This window comes from Tamandua tetradactyla, chromosome 21, assembly GCF_023851605.1.
Source record: "Tamandua tetradactyla isolate mTamTet1 chromosome 21, mTamTet1.pri, whole genome shotgun sequence".
NCBI classification, from domain to species: domain Eukaryota; kingdom Metazoa; phylum Chordata; class Mammalia; order Pilosa; family Myrmecophagidae; genus Tamandua; species Tamandua tetradactyla.
Genome location: NC_135347.1, coordinates 42,402,287 through 42,425,487, shown reverse-complemented (window position 1 = coordinate 42,425,487; position 23,201 = coordinate 42,402,287). Strand labels below are relative to the sequence as shown.

General features: G+C 37.0%; 1 protein-coding gene across 16 annotated transcripts in view; it reads right to left on the bottom strand.

The window, feature by feature from the left end:
* Positions 1 to 23,201, bottom strand: part of MEF2C (myocyte enhancer factor 2C) — a 165,393-nt gene that overhangs the window by 58,708 nt on the left and 83,484 nt on the right. For 15 of the 16 annotated variants that reach the window (XM_077139174.1, XM_077139173.1, XM_077139175.1 and 12 more), the window contains one exon: positions 17,632 to 17,835. In XM_077139174.1, the coding sequence (XP_076995289.1) occupies positions 17,632 to 17,835 (204 nt within the window). Of the gene's footprint in view, positions 1 to 7,204; positions 7,587 to 17,631; positions 17,836 to 23,201 lie in introns of those variants that run through there. The other variant, XM_077139185.1, reaches the window with a different exon arrangement.

Genomic DNA, 23,201 nt, shown 5'->3' with positions numbered 1-23,201 from the left:
TGAAACCAGGTTTGTCTGACTGTAAAAGCTGTGTCTGCCCCTTCAACACCACACTGCCTTTACAATGAAAGGGAGGGTGTTCAGATTATAGATGTGAAAGTGAGAAAAGAGTTTTTATAGTTGGCAGTATTGTATTCAGAATCTTGAACTGTTTATGTAGTGATTAAAAGTCCTTGTGCTTCACAGTCTCCAGATGGGCCCCTGGCCCAGAGAAGTCCTGAAACCTAGAAGGCCCAGCCTCTCCAGAACATCAGCTAGCTTCATCTCCCTACCTCATAATACTGACAGCCCCTTCCAACATGAAAAAGTTAGAATGGCCATAGCCCAGAAACCCCTAAAGAGAGGGACAGAAAAATCAAAGGTGATGGTGGAGTTATACAGAGAAGGTACGGTTTAACAAATGAATATGATTGCTGAATCACTAAATTGATATTTCTTTTTTGTCTTCAGTATCTTAGAGCAGCATAAGTAAAAACCTAAAATTGTGGAATACCAGACTCTGAAATTTGTTCTACACCTAACTGTTGTGCTGTGCTTCAAAATTTATTGCTTTTTTTTCCACAAAAAAGAAAAACAAGGGCGATTGTTATGATAAAAAATAATTACTCCTTCAAGCCTCCTATATTCTGGAGCAGCTAGAAGGAAAAATGTGAGATGATGGTATGGTAGCCCACGACAAACTCTGGGATCTGTCCTGTAACTATTTGTTGAAGAGTGCTTGGAAAATTATTGCTTTTTTCTTTCTTTGCTTTCTATATATGTTCCATTATGCAATTTAAAAAGCTTAAAAAGTCCATGTGCCTCATTAGGAATTTCTAAATTTAAAGACTGTGATTTCTTCAATTTGATCTAGAGAAGTTTATATAGTTTAAAATACACCTCCTGAAGTCTCAATAATTTGCTTCGTTTGCACATTACATATGATAAACAGTACTCAAAAAATGCATGTACACCTATTATCAGGACATACTGAAATTATATGTATATTTCAAAAACAAATGTAAACATATTGTAACCATTGATATTTATAGCATGACATAAATGGCTTAGAGTAAATAAATATAGTAAAAGGTTTTGGGCTTTTCAGTATACATACATATATACGTTACTGATAAATTTAAAATAATAGTTTGGCACTTGCACTTTTTACAACCAAACTGCCTCTATCTACAGATAGTCATTCACGTTTTCTGGTAGAACCTTCCTGAAGAATTGGTTGTTATGCCATTCAACTGCCTGAGACCACAGGATATCTTTCTCATAGCTATTATAAAACATCAAATTCTGAACCAAACATTCTGAGCCCTTGACTTTTCCTGCCTCCTCTGCCTCATTCAACTTCCATCTTCCTTATAGAGCTTTCCATATGGAAACTTTCTATTCAGATTAAGCACATTGCCTTGCTCAATCCTTTTTTTAATGCAATTTTATTGGTAGACATTATATATTCACCTACCATATAATCACCCAAAGTGTACAATCAAGGGCTCACAGAGTTATCATAAAGCTGCGCAGTCATCATCACAGTTGATTTTTGAACATTTTCATGATTACCAAAAAAAATAATAAAAGTAAAATAGAACATCCAAAAAATATCCCATACTCCTGATCGCCCCCAATGTTTTGTCTTTATTTTCTTACTCATATGTCCATACACTGGAAAAAGGTAGTGTCTGTCAGTCACAAGGTTTTCACAATCACATGGTCACATCTTGAAAGTTATATTGTTACACAATCATCTCTAAGATTAAGGGCTCTTAGATTACAGTTTCAGGTATTTCCCTCCAACTACTTCAGTACACCAAAAACTGAAAAAGGATATTTATATACTGCATAAGACTAACCTTCTGAATGCCCTTTTGACTCTATTTGAAATCTCACAGCCACTGAAATTTTATTTTCTTTCATTTATCTTCCCCCTTTTGGTCAAGAAGGCTTTCTCAGTTCCCTGATGCCAGAGACAGGCTCACCCCTAGGATTCATGTCCCACATTGCCAGGGAGACAAACACCCCTAGGAGTCATGTCCCATGTAGGGGACTTGGCTGGTGTTGGCTTAGAGAGCAAGGCCACATCTGAGCCACAAAACAGGCTTAGCTCCCCTGGTCGGGAAGTTTAATATTTCTACCTTTTTCCCAAATCCTTCAAGGGACTTTGCAAATACCTTATCTTCTTCCCAGATCACTCTGGATGTATCGGGGTATCACGCTAACCTGTATAAACCAACAAGATCTCACTCTCTATTCAAGGTTCCATGTAATTATGGTGTTCTAATAAGCTGACCATACAAATTAAATGAGATATTGTGCTACCAAAAATATAAATTCTGCATCAGAAAACATCTCTTGTTATGGTCTCACACAGAAGTTGAAGTTTTAATATACAATCAATATCATTTTTTACCCTTTAGTCTGATTTACTTTAGTCCTAACCAAATCAGTTTCCTTCAAATCTCTAACTGAAGTCTGATCACTTATGCAGTGTTTTCACCAGCTGCTGTGTGGGGTAATGCTAACTTTCATAGTTGTAGAACTCTAGCTCTGAGTCTCAGGTGTCCCACAGAAACTCTAAGTTCCAGGGAATGATCACATTATAAATAAAAGTTGCTCATTTCTTCTGATGGACCTCTGCATAATTAGTACTTTGAAAGGTTTGTCCATATCCTCTCCAACAGTTCACATCCATCTTTCAGAGCTTAACTTGTGCCCTAAAACCACTGTCTATGGTGGCTGCCTTTCCTGATTGCTTTACACTCTACACCCGAGCAGTTTTTACTTGGTTAACATGGTGGCAGCATGTTTATCACAAACCTTACCATGTACCAGACCCTCCTCTAGGCATTTTACAAATGTTCAATCATTTACTTCTCATAATGATTCAATGAGGTAGGGACAATTATTAACTCTCATTTGCAGACGAGGAAATGAAGACACAGTAAGGCTAAGTAATTGACACAAAGTTCCTATAACCGGTAAGCAGTGGAGCTGGGGTAAGAATTCAGGCAGTCTATCTTCAGAACTGATGCTTCCAAACACTATGCTATGCTGCCTCTCCTAAATGTCTCATAGTTCTTGTTATATTGCTTTGTTTACTTGATTCACACACGTATTTTTGTACCACAGCTAGACTGTAAGTTTAGTGAGGTGACAGAATGTGTCTTTCAAACACACCTCTTTTAGCATCACTATAGAGTTCTGTACCTCTTAGAAACTTAACTGTTGCTTGAATAAAAATGAAGATTAAAGTGGGAGTAAATTTCAAAAATAAACAAATTGGAAGGCCACTTTTAAATTTCAAGGTAAACATGAAATTAAAATCTTGCATGCTTTAAATAACAATTCACAAACCAAATCTATTGCATTAATTAGCAGCAATGCTAGGGCTACATTAATTTGAGTGCTATCTTTTTAATAGTTAGCTGTCATATAAGAATTTGATGCATAATGTGACAAGAAAGTATGAGTAAACATACTTTCTTTTGTTTAAATCAAGCTGCTTGCATTATTTTGACTTCTAATACAGATTAATAATACTGTAGACATGTCAAATCCCTAATTATTAGGAGGGTAGTCAAATCAATATCAACTACATAATACATAAAGGATGGATGCAAATTTTATCCAAAGAAATTAATAATTAATTCACATCTGTTTACCGTAACAAAAAATTGCTGTCAGCTTTTTCTGAAGTTTAACAATCCTTGAGCCCAGATCAATAAATTATAAATGAAAATATCACTCTTTAAGAAAAATGCTACAATATCATTATGTTTTTTAATGTTTATGAATGTTATATAAGCTATTTTGTATACTAATTCATGTACTATTTTCTCTAGCATAGCTAATGTTGCTTATCTCATCATTATATCTAGCAATAATATTAAAATGGTATTTTATTTTAGCTATTAAAAATAGCCAACATTTTTCATATTACAAAGGTTTTGCTGAAGGAGCATAAATAAATAATATAATATCAAAGGTAATTATTTCTAAAACTGAATTTATCTTGCATAGCACAAATGACTCAATAATGAAAATTTTGTTGAGTGAGTGTGCATATAAAAGGCTTTGTTCCTGGAAAATAGCTCTAAGTGCCTTACTATCTAGGTTGCAAATGGTTATGCAGGGTTGTATGTCCTATTTTTCCATGCCTGAAGTAAAGATACAATATGGGAATTCAGCTTGGTAATTACTAATACACCACACAGACACAATTACACCCTGTGTACTGCATAAAGGAATCACTTGTGGTCTGCATCCATTACAAAGAGCAGTAGGGGGCCAGCCTGCAAGACGACAAAATGCTTTACAAGTCGGAAGGAGACCAGAAGAGTCGATGTACACAGATACAAGGACCTTGATTCTTCTAGCAATGATTTAAGACTCCTTCCATCAATTATCGTCTTTTGTCTCAAGAGTCTTATCACCAGCAGCATTACAGGAACTGAACATAACAATGCTCAGACCCAAATAACCCCTTGAACTGTGCTGACATTTCCACACCCTGTTGCTATGTTTGACCTGGTTATTCAGATTACTTAAGCAAAACAAAATGGAAAAAAATAAAAGTGTTGCCACTGCAAAACTGGCCTATGTATTTTTTAATGGCTTACTTAGAATTCCATTTCTCTACACTGAAAGCCATCTTACTCTCAAAACGTTGTTTTTCCAAGTAGTTGCTACTTTATTTTAAAAATCAAAAGCGAGGTGCATGGGTGGTTCAGTGGTAGAAAGCTCCCCTTTCACGTGGGAGACCGGGGTTCGATTCCTGGACCATGCACCCAAAGGAAAAAAATTAAAAGCTAAAATCAGCTTGGGTGAAAGTATAATTGCCAGAAAAAGATGAAATATTGGTATATCAAGGGATATCTACTCAGCAAGAAGATTTTACGACTGAGCTAAACTAAAATAAGTCAGCTGTGCTCTTAAGCTACAATGAGTCACAGGAAGAATTTTCTTTCTGTGGAACTCTTCAAAGTTTTGGAAGTTTAATCACAAGCAGTAAGCGGTTTTTATTATAACAGAGTTTCCTCTTAATTATTACATGATGCACGCTATTTTACAATACTTTCATTTAAGATGCTCTTTTAAAATACATCTTACAATGACGAATTTTTTTAAGACCTTAGGAAAGTTATTTATGGCAGTTTGTCAGGTTCTGGGAAACAAAGCCTTGTCTTTCAGAAAATGCTTATAACCTATGAGAAAAAAAAATTATCCTGGGGCTAAAATGTTTATTGGCACCTAGAAGTCTGAAAAGAGAGAGAGTCAGGTCTGTGGTTTGGGAGGGCACTTGATCATTGCCGGCATTCTCAAAGGTTTCTCTGAATGAATAGAACTGGATTACTCAGCCTTCTATTCCACGCCTATTCCTCTCCATTTTCCTTGGCACGACTGAGAGCCAAGCTATTTTTAGTTAGGCAGTTTTCTATTTTTAGACAACTACCAGTTAGAAGACATTTGTTAGGGAAAAAAAAAATTGAAAAAAAAAAAACACAAAGGGAGGAGGGAATGAAGCTTCCCTTCACATATTGTAAAGCAGCCTTCAACCTGTAACTCCAGGCATTTCAGCTGCTTTCAATCTTGGAAAAATAAAGAAAAATCCAGAGTTCAGGGTTTTAAAAATAAATCTACCCTCTGGCAAACAGACCAAAATACAACAAGCTGTTACTATGTGAAACAGCAACTGCAAAAACAAAGAACATTCTCCAGTGATTAAATTGCAAGAAAAGTTGTAGAACTATTAGGTTATAAGAATGTTACACAAGCATGTAACAATTTTCCAGTCTCTTAGCCAGATGTATCAAGTTTTAGAATTTGGGGTGGGGGTGGGGCACTCATCTGTAAAGTTAAACTAAGGATGTAGGGATGCTCCCTTAAGGTTTCCATTCTCAGCACCAGGGAACCTTTTATCAAACTTAAATGCAATTATATTCACCTCATTTTTTTAATATTTGTATTCTATGGAATTTCTCTAGAAATTATAACCACATGTTTACTAAGAAACCATATATTAAAAAATCCTGTGTCAATGGGAAACCAAAGTAAAGGCTGCCACATAAACTACACACACTACATATATATATATGTGTGTGTGTGCATACATGCGTGTATATATGCATTTATGTCTATATATTATTTCCTTTATGATCACACTTTTAAGTGGGAATTAAATGGCTCAGACTTAGGCATAATTAACTTATCCTACTTATCATTCAAGGCCACGCTATCATCTAAAACCCACTATGAGATGTTTTCAGACGCCCAGTTAGAATTTCTTTCTTTCTTCTCTGTTATCCCTCTGCCCTGTCTTATTTTGGTTCCAAGCACTGGGGATCACAGTCACAGACACATCACCAGTAACCAGCAGCATGCCTGACACACGGTCTGCATGCTCATCCTTATCTCTGAATGGAAAAGCAAACACTGTGCAGATTTTGTTCACGTTGGACTACTGGCCCTGGAAGGCAGTGAACGTGTCATTGTCATTGTAGTATTCCCACAGAACTCAGGACAGTGCCTTGCACATTTGAAGCATTCCATAAATCCTTGTGGAAATGAAAAAAAAAATCAATTCACTGACCTTTGCTAGATCTTCTTAACTGACATAAAATGCTAAATGCTATACAATCACTCCAAATTTTAAAAGTTGCTTCCAAAAGAGAGAGAAGCAGCATTTTTTTGGAAACTGGACTTTTCCCCTTGATGTTAAAAATAAAAACACCTCATGTGACTCTGCAGTTTACAATAGACTCTGACATCTTTTATAACCCGTAATCCTCACGGAAGCCATACAAAGAAGGAAGGTCAGACAATACTAACTCCAAGGAGGAACCCAGGGCTCAGTGAGGCTAAGTAACTTACCTCAGGGTGGAGAACTAGTGTGTGATGGTGCTATAACTAGAATACAGAATTTCCCACCTCTATTTTCCTCCACATGGTGCTTTTAAAGTTCCATTTCATAAAAGTTCAGTTTAAAAGGCAAACTCTCATAATAATGCTTCAATAGCATTCTTTTGAAAAATCACTATGCAGCCCCCACCCCCCCGCACACATGAAATTAATTCAGAACAATCACATCTGAGGAGGACCTGGTCACAAAGCCTGTATGAAGATAAAATTCCTCACATACCTAGTCAGGAAAAGTCAGAAGAAACTGTGTGTATGCATGCTTTTCTCCTACCTGCTGGACAAGTTCAGAACTGACCTACTTTATTTCGGCCGACTTCCTTTTTCCTCTTCTCTCCAGTCCCTGCCTCCGTCTTCTCCTCTTCCTCAGGGTAATGCCAACCTGGGTGTTTCCTCCTCCATCCTCTCATCTTGCTCCACAAAATCACATCTACTTCTACAGCTATTCTGTGCCTTGGAGTACATACAAATGGAGTGACTCAGCTTTCCTGACTGGTGTTCTCTGCCCTGGCATAAAACCTGACACACGAAATAAATGTCAGTGGCAGGAATTAAAGAGGAAATGACCCTGTGCATCCTGTCCAGTTTATATGCCCATTATTAGGTTAAATCCATCAATCAGTACACCAGCTACCTCAATGAATGAGCGCTAGATTTGCCAATTTCCCCATCTGTATCATACGACAGAATGTTTCTGATGATGGTATCTTCTATATCTGCCCTAACCAAGATGGAAACCATTAGCTATGTATGACTTCAGGGAACTGAATTTTTTTGTGTACTAAATTTCAATTAATGGAAAATTAAATAGTCCTATGAGGCTAGTGGCTACCTTATGGATAAGTGCAGATCTATGGCATTTCACCTGAAATTTGTTCATACTATCCAAAGACAATTCAGTTGACAGAAAGGACTGGGTCTGTAACTGTCATATTGTAGATGCTAAAAATATATTTTACAAATGAGTACAGCAACCTTGAAAGGGTTTAGTTTTCTGGAACTAAAAAAAAGCGAAAGAGAGGGCAGGTCATGGTGGCTCAGCAGGCAGAGTTCTCACCTGCCATGCTGGAGAACCGGGTTCGGTTCCTGATGCCTGCCCATGCAAAAAAAAAAAATTGAAAGAGAGTGAGTGGGGGCAGCTTTGAGAGTAGTGGCTCATTCTCAGGCTAATGCTGACTTCAACTTTTTGTCTCTATGAAACAATCTCCTAGAGGTCATGAAGACAGCATTTGTTTATGACTAAGGCACAATTTACATGCTGTTTTGACCAAAAAGACATCGAATTCAGAATTCTGGAATGAGTTATTAATAATTCAGATATCATTTTTTTGGAAAGAATGTTTTCTTAGATGTGAAAACTACCAAACAACCACCGTACAGTTTACTGTTGACAATGCTTCTTATCCTGAAACAATATTCTATAAATAGTTACCAAGTTTATTTACTAAAACGTAAAGATAAAAGATTTAATTGATATGAAGAGGCTTTCAGAATCTAATTAACCTCCCAGCTAGTCATTAACTCTATGACCTTTAGAAATAATTGACAGAATTTACTTTTCTCTTTATTCACAACTTCCAACAGGTGACTCAATTTAAGGGTAACACAGAATACACCAAACGCCTTTGAGATAGAACTGGATAAGCCAAAGGTCTATCAGTAAAATAGGATGTAGATATATTTCCAATAATATAATCCATTTACCTAATCTGTTGTATACATATGCAGTGTTTGCCTAATTACAGTTGTTTTTTCCTATGATCACATCTTAAGTCTTATTCCCAAACGTCTTCTGAATGATACTGGCTGTGAGGGCAATGAGGAGTGCAAAGTTCCTGCCACCTCCACTGAAACTATGGGGATATTCCAGAGCAATCACTTCCCACTTCCCAATCTTTTCCAGGCAGACACTCAGAGTCTTCCTCAACATGGGCTCCAAGTAGCCACGATCAACTGGTGGGCACTCACAAGGGCAGTGGCGAGGCCAAGAAATGCATGCTCAAAATATTCACTCACTTCATTGAGTAATGATGGGTCTCTTTAGGTTGTTGTTTCAAGGAAACCTAATAATTTTACTGGGTATCAGTTTTGAGAATCTATTTGATGGTTTAATTCTAACCTTCAATAAAACCAAGGAGAAATGCTCTAAACTTCTACTTGCAAACTCCATGCTGAAGAAAATAGAGGTTCAGAAACGTTAGCTTAGATTTTTGCTATTCAAAATTTGGTCCACAGACTAGCTGTATAGGCATCACTTGGGAGCTTGTTGGAAATAGAGAATCCTGGACCCTGCCCCATATGCACTGAATCAGAACCAGCATTTTAGCAAGATCCCCCAGTAATGCAGCACGGACCAGAGTTGTTTTGTGTGAGACCCTTTGATCCCCCTTGCAAAATACTGGTCAAAGCACCAACAGGTTGCTTCTCTCTTCCTTAGGAATCAAATTACATGGGTCTGGAAGTCATTCATTATTCACCAGCACTACAATCAAATCTCTATTTGGTTTCCTGGGACCTTTTCATTTTTTGCACAACAACAACCTTTACTCATTTCTGGTTTGCTTGAAAGATTCTTACTTTTATTATTATTACTAGAATGTATCTGACTTATACAAAGAGAATTTTGTACATTTTAAAATTTTCTTTATACTATAACGATTGTCAGCAAGTTATTATAGTGAAGGAATGCATTTGCCAGTCCATTGCATATAGTCCTGTGTTGGTTTGAAAGGAAGTATGCCCCCTAAGAAAAGCCATGTTTTAATATCAATCCATTTCTTAAAGGTAGAATAATCCCTATTCAATACTGTATATTTGAAACTGTAATGAGATCATCTCCCTGGTTGACGTGATTTAGTTAAGAATGGTTGTTAAACTGGATTAGGGGATGACATGTCTCCACCCATTTGAGTGGGCCTTGATTAGTTTCTGAAGTCCTATAAAAGAGGAAACATTTTGGAGAATGAGAGATTCAGAGAGATTCAGAGAGAGCAACACTACAAAGCAGAGAGTCCACCAACCAGCGACCTTTGGAGATGAAGAAGGAAGACACCTCCCGGGGAGCATCATGAAATAGGAAGCCAGGAGAGAAAGCTAGCAGATGATGCCGTGTTTGCCATGTGCCCTTCCAGCTGAGAGAGAAGCCCTGACTGTGTTCGCCATGTGCCTTCTCACTTGAGAGAGAAACCCTGAACTTCATCGGCCTTCTTGAACCAAGGTATCTTTCCCTAGATGCCTTTGATTGGACATTTCTTTAGACTTGTTTTAATTGGGACATTTTTTCAGCCTTAGAACTGTAAACTAGCAACTCATTAAATTCCCCTTCTTAAAAGCCATTCTGTTTCTGGTATATTGCATTCCAGCAGCTAGCAAACTAGAACAAGTCCTAATTCTGTTTATATATAATCTATACATATTGTATTTATTGAATGTCTACAAAGGGCTAGACATTGAGCTGGTTACAGAGATGAATAAAACATTGTCATGGTTTTCAGGGGAGGGAAAGAGACTTGTAATAATAAAAAAATACAATGGAGTGAGGTAATTGAAATAATAAACACTCCCCCGATTAAAAGAGCCGTCATCTTTTATCTGACTCTGGGCAGGGCCCTGGACTTATTCCCAAAACTTAACTTTTGGATACTTCACGACTACATATTCAGCAACCAATCCCCAGAGAGTAAAAATATTCTATTCTTTAATATCTTACTTGATACATTTTACAGTTAAACAATGTTACTTTTAGTTTCATGCTATGAGCAGCTGAACCGCAACCCTGGTTCAAACGTGCTGCTTAACACCAGGTCCCACCTGCCAAGAACTCTGAAAATATCACTAAAAATAAATGATTATGATCCAGGCTAAATATTTTCCCTTCTCTTCCAGGTATTGGAGGAAAAAAAAAGCCACATGAGAACTCTGGTTTGTTCTAGTTCAAGAATAGTCATGTAAAATAATAAATAATAATAATAAAAATGGCGATCACTAATATTGTTAAAGAAGTTACATTACTGAAAAGGCTATATTTTGAAACCTATCATCTTTTCTGCTTTTATTATTGTTAAATAATTCTCTATGACTCTGTCTTAGTACCAGTGCCTGCAAGCTATTAGAGCTGTGCAGTAAGTGATGAGAGGAAATTCAGTTTTATTGTCCTGTGTCTATCACTTAAGTAATCTAACATGCACATTATTATTTGTTCAACAGTGATTATTTTCTTAATAAATGAGATGTGAAGCAAGTTTTTATGCTTACAAAACATGAAAATTAAGTAAGCAATAGTATTTTACAAAAGGAATGGGCCTTCAAATTTGAAACATAAAAATCCATTGTGGTCTAGTCATGAGAAATATGAATACATTTAAAATATTTTAGGCTCATTTCTTCTTTTAGACTCTGGAAAGAAAATATTAATATGATTTACAGGTACTAGCAAAAATCCTTTAAAGATATATAAACAAATATGAACAATAAAATGCAGGGGAAATATGCAAATTTTTTTTTTTACAAAATTGCTTTTTATTCCTTTTCTTTGGAAGCCTCTGTATTGAAGATTTAAATCTTCATAGAATATACCAATTCTTTGTTCATTTTTCAATACTATCTATTGAAAAACAATTACAAGGTTGGTTTAACAGAAGATAGGGGAGACAGCCACTTGCAATAAGAACTATTTCGATTATTTTTTATAATAAATCTAAGAAGGATTTTAATCTAATTCAAGCTTACTACCTTAGAGATTATTTCTTTAAGTTCTTTCAAAAAGAAAAAAAAACCCGCTTTCCTGAAGAAACCAATTTACTAATTATAAAGTTAAGTACTGGCCCAATGTTTCTCCAAAGTAAATTTAATATAGCAACACGAAAGATCAACCATGTCTCCGTTCACAAACTTCAGATTAATAAAAAAAAGGCAAACCAGTCAGCCCTGACAACCTGCAAGTGCTTTCTGATCACATACCAAATTTACTGATTGATTCTGTGGTTATTAGTTTAGGGGTAAAACATACATTTAGTTTTATAGTCGAATTTTTAATTCCAACTCTCCAATGTTTAATTCTTTCAAAGTGAGCATTTATGCTCTGGATTCCAAAGTCACAGGGCTGTTCTTCACTTCTCAATGCACTCCTCAAATTTTTTATTGGTGTTAATTTGAGCGCACAATTAGTTTAAATGCCTCCCTCATCATCCTGTAATCTAGACCAGCACTGAGCCCTAGACCTTTCTGCAACGACTGACACGTTGTGTATCTGCTTCTCTAATTTGGGAGTCACCTGCCACGTGCAGGAACTGAGCGCTTGAAATGTGGCTCATGCCACCAAGGAATGACATTGGGTATCCTATTTAATCTCAATTCACTTGAATGCTAATAGCTACGTGTGGCTGGTGGCTACTATACTGGACAGCACAGGTCTTGATTATTTCAGTGCTTTTTGATAGTGATTTATTAAAAAAATGTATCAAATTCTCAAGACCTGTTTCATTGGCGAACAAAATGTGCTTTGATGTGGAACAGGCAGTTGTATAGCAACTTCAACGGTGTTCTGATGGGGAAAGTACAGTCTGTTGGGACTGCATATAGGAAAAGCACCTCACACAATTCGGGGGCAGGGGGTAGGAGAGGGTTCTAGGAAGTTTTCCCCAAAGTATAAAGTGAGACGTGACTTGAATGGAGGATATGTAAAAGCCAGGCAAAGACTTACCAAGGAATGTTCCAGAAAAACCAAACAGAGGTTAGACAAGTTGATACATTTAGGTGGTTCCAGTATAGGATGGGAGTGGTGGGGGGTGACTGGTGGGCGGGAAAGAGAAAAAGGTGGCAAAGAGGGAGAGAAGCACAGGGCCCAGATGGTGCTGGGGTGTGTGAGTCACCTCAAGGAATGAGAGTCCCCAAAGGGCCTTGTTTTTAATCTGGATTTCCAGGCATTCCATGGCATGTTGCCCATGGTAGGAATTCAGTATATCTTTGTTAGGTGAATGCATGAAAGAATGAAAACTCAACAAATGAGTAAACAAACAAGAGATGTGCTTTTCTTCTTAAGAAAAGTATCTGTGTATAATATGTACCTGCATAGTGCCCATAAAAATAATTTTGTATATCTATATTTTTATAAGTATCAAACTGGAACCTTTTTACTTGGATCAAGCTCAGTTGATTGAAAGCTCAAGTAAAATAAACACATTTTACATTTATTCCTGAAATTTGTATTACCGAGTCTGTCAAGAAGACCAGTTCTACCATTTGCTCATGTGCTTTACCACAATTGCATGCGCCAGTTTTCACCAAACTATATAAGGGCAGTTAGTTGTCTGACCACCTCCAGCAGCACTGGGAGGCAATAAAGGTTCTACCCTATTTTATGGTCTTTCCTGTTCCAATTCAGGCTGTAATTATGGCTGTACATAGAAACAGTTTGCTGAACATTCATCCTTACAGGTCTCTGAATGCAAATGTATCAAGCATCAGAAAGTAAAATTTCATGTAAATATCATGTCTCCCTTTCTCACACACATGCTACTAATTCTTACCCATTCTTTCACTTAAACAAAACAAAACAAGACCAAAACCAATAGTCATTGATCGAAACAGGTATGAATCAAAAGAGTCTTCCCCAGGCATGACAATCCATCTTTGAATTTCCTGAGGACTGCAGAGGGCCTCTCGTTCTTTCAATCTTTGATCCCTAAAGCACTGGCCCTGACTGGCTGAGCAGTTCAGTATTCTGTGAGTCCCTGAGGGGTGAGACGTGTCCCAGGCCCGTGTGAGATGACACTCCCACAGGGACTTCACGGCTGGAGAACGTGTGCTAGATATGGAGCTAGTGTGTCAGGGATTACTGCAATTCCAAGCATCACCTGGAATGACCTAGCAGAACACATATGTACGAATGAATGTTTTGCTGAACCGTTTAGTCTACGCCTTCATTTTGGTAGCTTGTACTACATTAATGAGATTATTACTTCTTTCTCCTACAATTGTTCCTAAGCTGACTTTTGTATATCTGTTGCACGTCCTTAACAAGAATGCCTGTCTTTTGTTTGTTTCAGAGTCCCCTGTACAGTGCTGAGCACAAGCTCGTGCTTTCTCCAGGACTGCTAAATGAAGCCTGAAGTCCTCAGGGACATGCATCCATCAGATCATCCTGAAGAGGTCAACAGCCACATCTTCCTCCAGCCACAAGGCCCAACAAAAACTGTTAGGGTAGGAAGGCAGCTAAGGGAATGAGGATGGAACAGACACTTGCAAGTAATGAGGGAAGCAGAAACAGTTCCTTAATACTATCAGAATTCCTTACTGAATTTCAACAGCCTCATCAGCTAGCATTTTGCGCAAACATTCAGTATACATCCCAGAGTTAAATAAAATGGACTTTCTTCAAAGGAAGTGTTTTTAATACAATAACTGTTTTTGTTTTATTTTTTAACCAATGGATTAAAAATTTAACACATTTACTAAATCTGGCATATTTATATATTAAATCTAAACAGATATTCAAGCCGCATTACAATATAATAATAATAAAAAACTATCTCAGTCTGTCTGTTAAGCCTTTGTGAGTTTTTGCGCCATTGTAACATAGTGCTAATTATCAAGCAAAGACATGATAATTACGCAGAGCTTTTCTGCTAAAAGAAAGAATCTTTTTCAACACCCACGTGCTGCATAATTTCCTATGACCCTGTAGCAATACTATGGTGTGGCCCCGAAATTTGTATTTTAGTCCAAATGTTGGGGATATTATCCCCCCCCCCCACCTTTTTTCTTCTGAATAAATTGTTTTTAAAGGGTTAAGGGAGAGGAGTAATGGTCCAAACGGGAAATATAAAACTAATGACCCTTCACATGAAACATATTATGCTCCTCATTAAACTTACTCAGTTAAATGTATTTCATTAAATTAAAATAAATAGGATTTAAAATTTTACCCAGGAGTAGCAAACTACCTTAATTTCCAACTTTGTTAGATCCATTTTGGGAATAGATTCCTCAGGTCCCTGATGTGCCACAGGTTCTTTGAAGCCTCCAATCTACTTTATGACTTAGTGCTGCAGAAATTTTCAAACATCAGAGTGTCTAAGAACGACCTGGGAAACTTTCTATAATTGTAGCTTCCCACCAGGTTCTGATTTTCTCCACTAAATGTCCCGATTTCAATGATCTGCACTTTGAAAAAATGCTCCATGAAGGGGTGATGCAAATTTTATCAAACTTAGGGGTCCCACTTGAATTCTTTTTCCATAGTTTCTGTTACGACTAAAATGTGGAAAGCCAAATATGCGAAACGTGTGGTTCAGGTAGTTGAACAGCACAGACTCACAATATGTTAGACTCACAACATGTTATGTCCATCTGAAAAATGACGTCTTCAAGTCTCTACATCTGGCCTAGGAGCCCCAGAATGTCTTTTTAGATATTCAGAAGCTTTACTCTGTTGAGAAAATGGAGTTGCTGCTTTTCTCACTTTTTTTTTTTTTTTTTTAAAGAGAAAGGGAGGAAGGGAAGGAAAGACAGAGAAGGAAGGAAGGATGGAAGAAAGGGAAACATTTTTAAACATTTTCTTGTTTTATTATATTTTGTTTGTTTGTTTGTTTTTTTACATGGGCTGGGGCCGGGAATCGAACCGGGGTCCTCCGGCACGGCAGGCAAGCACTCTTGCCCGCTGAGCCACCGCGGCCCGCCCCTGCTTTTCTCACTTTTAAACGTATCTCTTTTCAAAAAGGTATCATATTGGGAGGGATTTTCAAATTCAACTCCTTCGTTTTTGAGAAGGAAAAACTTCACCCCAGAGAGTTAGCTAACTCAACACATACACAGTGCATGATATGCAAAACGAGGGTTCAAATCTAAGACCTCTAATTCTTATCCCAGTACTCTCTTAATGGCCTTTAAAGAACTCTGACACTCAGGTACCCATCTGTCCAAGATATGTAAGTCTCACGGAGCACATGAGGTTTTAAATCACCCTGCAAGTCAAATAAAAGGGTTTGTATACAGTCAGTCAACCCTCAGAAGATGAATTTTCTAGATTTTAAACCCCTTTAAGAAAAGCAAATTTTAAAAAGTCAACAAATTTTTCAATTGGTTCAATGTAATTCTACCACCTTTATCATGTATAAGGACTAGAGCAGTTCAAGTCTAATGACAAATTCCAACTCTAATTCTTTTGTTAACCTAGATTTTTTATGGCAATTGTTTTGACCATGAGATGGAGTCTGGAATATAGAGTTTATGGAACATACGTTGAATGTGTGTGAAAACACACACATAAACACACACGAAAGCACCTATTACATTTGATAACTGACTAGTTACATTCACATCCATGTATGTTCATGTATTTTAATATTCGTATGTGCATATGAATAAAATGACATCTAAAATACATCGCAGGTGAACTTCGTAAGCAAACTCAAAGAATTTAAGGTGAAAGCAAGCACACAATTCAAATCATTTGTCAATGAAAAACTAACCAAATTGATTTTGCAGCAATGCAAATCTCAAACTATTTAAGCATATATCACATTAGATCTACTTATTCACATATGTTTATCTGAAATTATTTTCTTGGTCTTGTTAGGCCAAAAAAAATTGGTCAGCTGAACACCTGAAAAACTTCCAAATACAGCAATTGTCTTAGACAATTATGACAGCTAAAGGGGAGATGAATGTGGGAGGCAGATTAAATTGATTAGGATTAGCACTAGGTATTTCTCATTGTTGGAACCAGTCTAAGCAATGCAAGAATGACTTGACTTTTGGCAAAATGACTCTGAATGCATACTTTTGAAACATTTATTATTTTTCTTTTAATTCTGGGAAAGCAGGCACAGAGAAGGAAACCAGAGAGGTAAGGAAAACAGGCAGATGGGAACATCTCTCATTATATCGCTTCCTTTTTGATTTACTATTCATCGCTTATGAAGAATACTATAGCATACAAACAGGATATATACTGAAAATGTTGAAAAAGTTTCAACCAAAATTGTATGGCTAAATGTTACATAAACTGACAAATTTTTTACAAATTTTGAGTTTTAACATGATGCTTAGTTATTTTTGGTACAATAATGCAGTATTATAACATTAACTTTGATAAAAGAAAGTGAATATTGAGAAATTCATTTTCATGAGATTTCTGATTCCATGACTTTAACAGCTTTCACTGGTATATAAAGTGATATAATTTTGGGGAAAAAATATTTCTAGGAGAATAATTATCTTTCCTCTTTCAGCAATAATACACTAGGAACAACGAGTTAGAAAGGAGACAATGAAAAAGTGAAGTGCAAGTCTGGAATGAACTCATTTTTTCCCTTTGGTTATTTTGGGAAACAATTAGAAACCTAAAAGAAATTATCAGAAAAAAACCCGAAGGATGAGTGAGCTGTCCCCTGACCACAGTTCCGAACCGTAGTGTCATTATATCCTGATGGGCAAGGAACGCTCATGGAGGATGATAATTTGATACCGGCACTTGATTTCCAGCAAGGACCAGATTCTACCTTGTCCCTAACATAGTACACTTTACTTTGCATTCTGAGGGAGAGAAGAAGAGGTGGAATTGGTGTGGGTGCAAGGACAGAGGGATGATGGCTGTGGGTATATCCATCGGAGCATAAATACCGTACTAAAAAGAAGGTGGAGTGCGAGTGCATGATCTGTGCGTGTAAACCAAATACCCCGTGACCCTGCCGACGCCTGGGCTCCCCACGCCTGCCCTCTCACCTCCACGATGTCCGAGTTAGTCCGGCTCTCGTGCGGCTCGTTGTACTCCGTGTACTTGAGCAGCACCTTGTCCATGTCGGTGCTGGCGTACTGGAACAGCTTGTTGGTGCTGTTGAAGATGATGAGGGCGATCTCACAGTCACACAGCACGCTCAGCTCGTAAGCCTTCTTCATCAGCCCAAATTTCCTCTTTGTAAAAGTCACCTGGAAAAAAACAAAACAAAACAAACGTGGGGTTTTGATTTTTTTAAGAACAAAAATCAGGCAAGCGTTTGTTATTTTTTTTTAAACATACCTTTTTCTTTGGTAAAACAATGACTGGTTGTCAGAGCCTTTGGGCACTAACGCATTTGGAAGGAAAACAAAATAAATCTCAAACTAACTTCTGCCTAGAATTTGAAAATGTGTGATTTCTAGCCTGTTGTTGACTGTGAAACCATACATGCAAGATTTACTGTGGGGCATGCTAAGGAAGGTGACCAGAAAACTGTTCTTGTTTCCCTGAGCAAGTGAAGAGATTAAAGAAATTCATTTCAGCCTGACTAATGTCTTTCCCAACTATGAGTTTGGAGCTGGTTTTCTGGCCACTTGAGGACCGGCCATAACCTTATGAACTTAGCATTATAGATGTGTGTTCAAAAGAATCCTGAAATTGTTTAGTCTTCTACAATTTAATTGAAAGCCCTTGAAGGGATATGACTGTGTTCTCAGACAACGTTGTGTTCTGTCTTCTAGAAATTCGGCGGGGCACTGGGAAGTTCTTTAGCCATAATACCACAGGGTTTTGGTTTCCTTCTTTATCTTTCCTCCTCTCCCAGATCAAACACTCTATTGTTATCTTTGACGTCTTCTTCTTTTAATCTAATCTATTACCAAGCCCCATAATTCCTCCCCTCCAATGTGTCTCAGGTTCACACTTTCCAGTCTATTTCCCAGATGGCGACCTCGTCATCCAGGTTCCACCACACTGCTGGGAAGCTTGGCAGCTGCCTGTCCTAGCTGATCTCCTTGCCTGCAATCTTCCCTCCTCAATTCATCCTACTCTGCAAAATGTCACCCTTCCCAACCGCCTTTCTCCTGATGGGCAGCCTAAAGTGGTTCTTTTCCTAGCTTTGAATGTTTCCTGCCAGTGGATCCTGATGTCACCGAGAAACCAGGATTCAAGTAATTTGATTACTGAATCATTATATAGATATTCCTTTTTGCTTTCTGGTACATTGGAATAAACAGAAGAAAATATCTGAAACCTCTAAAATTGTAACCCAGCTACCTTGATCTCTGATAATGACTGTACAGCCTTTCTCTTCTGCTTCATGATTGTGAAAACCTTGGGACTAACCTTCATCATTTGCAGCCAGGTACACGGTTTTTCAACTTCAGAGTCTTTTCATTTTGATAACTGAGACTGGACCAAACCAAACTGGGCCTGCCTGACATGCTCAGTAGCTTAGACTTTAACCTACAAGTCACCCATATCTCATTATAATACTAAAAATCAAGCCCATCATTAAATTAAGGCCATCATTTTCTTACACACATTCTTGACTAAGCATGTAATCAATCTGTGCATGCTCAATAATTAGATCACCTCTAATTACATCATCTGGGGCCACTGTGCTCATTACCCTAAACCCTGCCCATTTTTTTCTCTAATAAAACTATCAAAATTCCTGCAGTCCAGGGAGACAGATTTTGGGCTGATAGGTCATCTACTCTCCTGTTACATACCTAGTAATAAACTTTTTCTCTCTAAAACTCCAGTGTCCAAAGAATTGGTCATCTGAGCACATCAGGCAAAAGAACCCATCACCTTTTCCCGGTAACACTACCAATGTAAATATTACATATTTCACTATCCAATTTAAACCATCTCTTGGTTAAACTGCATCTTGTCACTTCAGTCTCCCATCAAAAAATCCTGAACTACCTGCCTTACACAGTCCGCTGCTTCCTGATGAGTCTTCTGTAAAACGCCTCTGCTATAAAACACTCCTTAAAAAAGAAGTTCATTGGAGTCTGAGAAACCTTTTAAAACTTTGTTTAACCAATTTTCCAAACCTGATGCTGGCTGAAACTGTTTATTTGCTCTGAGGAGCACTTACCATTCTTCCAAACAGGTTTTTGAGGTACACCCTTTAGATAATGCTGAGAAACTTAGCTATCATTTCTAGTAGGGACTGTTTAATTTACTTTCTTACCTTCAAACCCCACCCATCTTGCAGAGGCCAGCTCAGTATCTGCCACCAATTTCTGTGTAATTCCTAAATCGAGACTGTCACTCTTTCTCTTTCTCTTTATCTAGTGCCCCATGGATATGTCCTGTATCTATCTGAAAGTCCTAGGAATCTCAAACAAAGCCCAAACTTCCTATCTTCATCCCTGAGTAATGTTTCCCCTCCCATATTACTTATTTCACTATAAACTCAAACTATAGTCGCCCAAACTAGAAGCCTCAGCATGAATTTTGAGTCTGCCCTGCCCACATGCCTGAATAAAAAAATGTGTTGAAAGGAACTGTGGACTAGCAACAAGAAAATCTAACCTTCAGTGTATTCATTTCTCTACGCTTGTGCTAAAGTTTATTGTTTTACCTCTCATCTTTTATTTTTCCTTAACAGCATCATCACATTTTATAATGTGTATATAATGTGCCATTTTTATTTTGCTCACTGCTGTACCCCTACTGCCTAAAAGAGAAGACATATGTGGGCACATAGTGAGGATCTACCTGTGGTATAAGTGTTTGGTGAAGTTTTTGCAAATACCACATTGATGCTCATTATATAAAATTATGAACTATAGTCCCCCCAAGAAATTTTTTAGCAACTCACAAGGAGAATTTTTAAAAAGACAAATGTATATATTTACTCTATTATGACGACACTATTTTATCGCATTTGCATTAAAGGTAGCACCGTAGAGAGAAAAGAACACTATGAGGTTTGCATTCAGAGAACTCTGGATTTGAAGGCTGACTCTGGGGCTTACCAGTTATGAGAAATGCACTTAACCCCTCTGAGTTTGAATTCTCATCTGCCAAATGGAGAGAACACTTAATTTTAGGGTTGCTGTGAGGATGGTACGAGATGAAGTATATGCAGTATCAAACATAGTGCTTATTTTAAAGTAGATGCTCAATAAATCTTAGCTCTCATCCCTTTCTTAGATGACTTACAGGAAAAGAAGTATTAACAAACTGCAACTGTCTTGGTAGCTTGGTGTGTCTACTAATTAAAGCTATTTGAACTTGTTGTGTTCCTGATAGAAAGATAATGCAAAAGTCTAAAATTTCCGCTGATCACCCTTTGGTCAATACAGTGTTTAGGTATTTACTGGTCTAAATCAGTTAGTCAATTACCTCCTCAGATACATTATTTACATTTCAACTTGCACAGTTTTTATAATTGTCAATGCCTCACCTGTTTCATGTTGATCAACTGTCTTAGTACAGTCTTTCTGATAAAATATAGTTAGTGTTTTATTTTCATATCTGATTACTATACTACTTTCAGGAACTTTTTTATTGATTTTTCACAATAGGCTGAAAAAGACTGTTTTTGAATGGATGACAAGACATCATCATTAATTATTATAGATATAGAATTTCTTTTAATATTTCTTTTAGATGTAATTTAGTTATGCTACGCACACATTGGTATTTCATTTGTGAAACAGGCCATAGAATACATCCAATGCAGACAGCTTTGGGCCCAAATAGTTTATATATCTAAAATTACTTTTAATGAGACTTCATGACCACATACCGTAGGTGGGATGTCTCAATACAGTATTGTTTCTGTGTACTCAAACCCCAGACTTTTGCACAATATAGCACTCACCATCTAAGTACATTTCAGTACAGAAAAATCATTAAAGCCACTAACTATATTTACTTTTAGGAGTTCCTCACTACTTATGTAACAAAATAGACTGCTAGATAATGCATGCTTATTTAATAATACCTGTCAAAAGTCGGTGCATATAGCTTCTTTTCATTAAAACTGCAAACTGAAATGATGATGATGATATTAAAGGATTTTAGAAATATCTTCAAAATCTACTCTTAATTGCTCTAAATTTAATTCTGTATTATGTTCATATTCTTCATAGAATACTCCAAACGTATTTTATAATGCCTTTCTCTTTGTTCATAGTTAGATAAAATTGTTTCTAAGCATTAAGCTTTCCAAAGAACCTGGGATATTACTTCTCATTTAAAATATGCCACTCAATGACAACGAATGCAATTCAGAGCTTTTACACTTAAATATAATAATGCATTGTAATGATTACGTTTTCATAACTTGACAACAGTTGGAAATGGGGACAAGTCCATATTTCCATTTCAGTAACATATTTTGAACCTTAGTAGCAATGGAAAACTGTTTTCACATGAAGCAAAGAGATTCTCTTTCCCAGCCACTCCAACAATCAAGGGGCATCGAGAAGAGAACAAAACCAATATTATTTAAGTGGGCTGTATAGTTTGACAGTTACTTTTTAGAAATAAAGAGATTTAATATGTGATGTATGCAGGGAAAGCAAAATTACTCTGTAGACATTGGCCATTTTATATATTTTTCCTTTTATCTCTTGAATCTTTGAAGAGCCCCAAATGTAATGATGTTCCTGTACTAAGATATTCCAGTATTAATTTTTATATTGTGGCCCTGAGTTTCAAATCTGAGCATAAGGGCAATCATCACAGATCTTAATTGATGGTAGCTCTAGAACCCACTAAGCTATGAATCAGAAATTGAAACAAGAATTTGAAATTGAGAAAAATTACATTCATTAAGTACAACTTCAATCAATTTAATTTTAAAGAAAGTAGGGAAATCTATTCTTGGAAATAAAAGTATAATCCCAAGCAATATTTACTGAACATTTTCTGCATGTTAGACATTGTGTTAAGCAATATTTGTTGAGGATTCTCTATGTCAGACATTTGTGCCAGGTGTTGGGGATTCTATTACACATGCATTTTTCTTTTTTCATGTCTTTTCCTCATGGCCGGAGAAAAAAAGTCATTTAATTTCTTAATCCTTAAAAGGAATTTTCTTTATTTGAAACAAAATGTGTTCCTTAACCGAGACAGTGTTATTTTTAGTAATGTCCAATTATCCAAGACTGTCTTTTTATTTAGTTGGACGAATTCAGCTTTTGTTTTCTGACCAATTATTTTCTCTGGACTGAAAGAAAAATAATAGTAGGTGAATATGAAAGGAACCTACCATATTGGTATTTCTTACTCTGTATTACTCAGTAGACGCTGATCATGGTATTATGCCCCGCCTCCTTTCCATCTGGCCACTGGCAGGCTCCCATCGCGCCCCAGGGCTTAGTTTACATGCCACTTCTTCTATCAAGCTTTGCCGGCACATTCAGATAAAACCCATTTCTCCCTCACTGTGGTCCTGTAGCAATTTTACAAATCCTTATAATGAGATTTATTCTAATATAACAGATTTGGTTGTTTATGAGTGTGCCTCCCTTGCTGGGTTTTGGGTTCCCTAAAGCCTCACAGATTCTCACCAGTGGTTCAATGACTGCTTGCTGAATGAATAGAT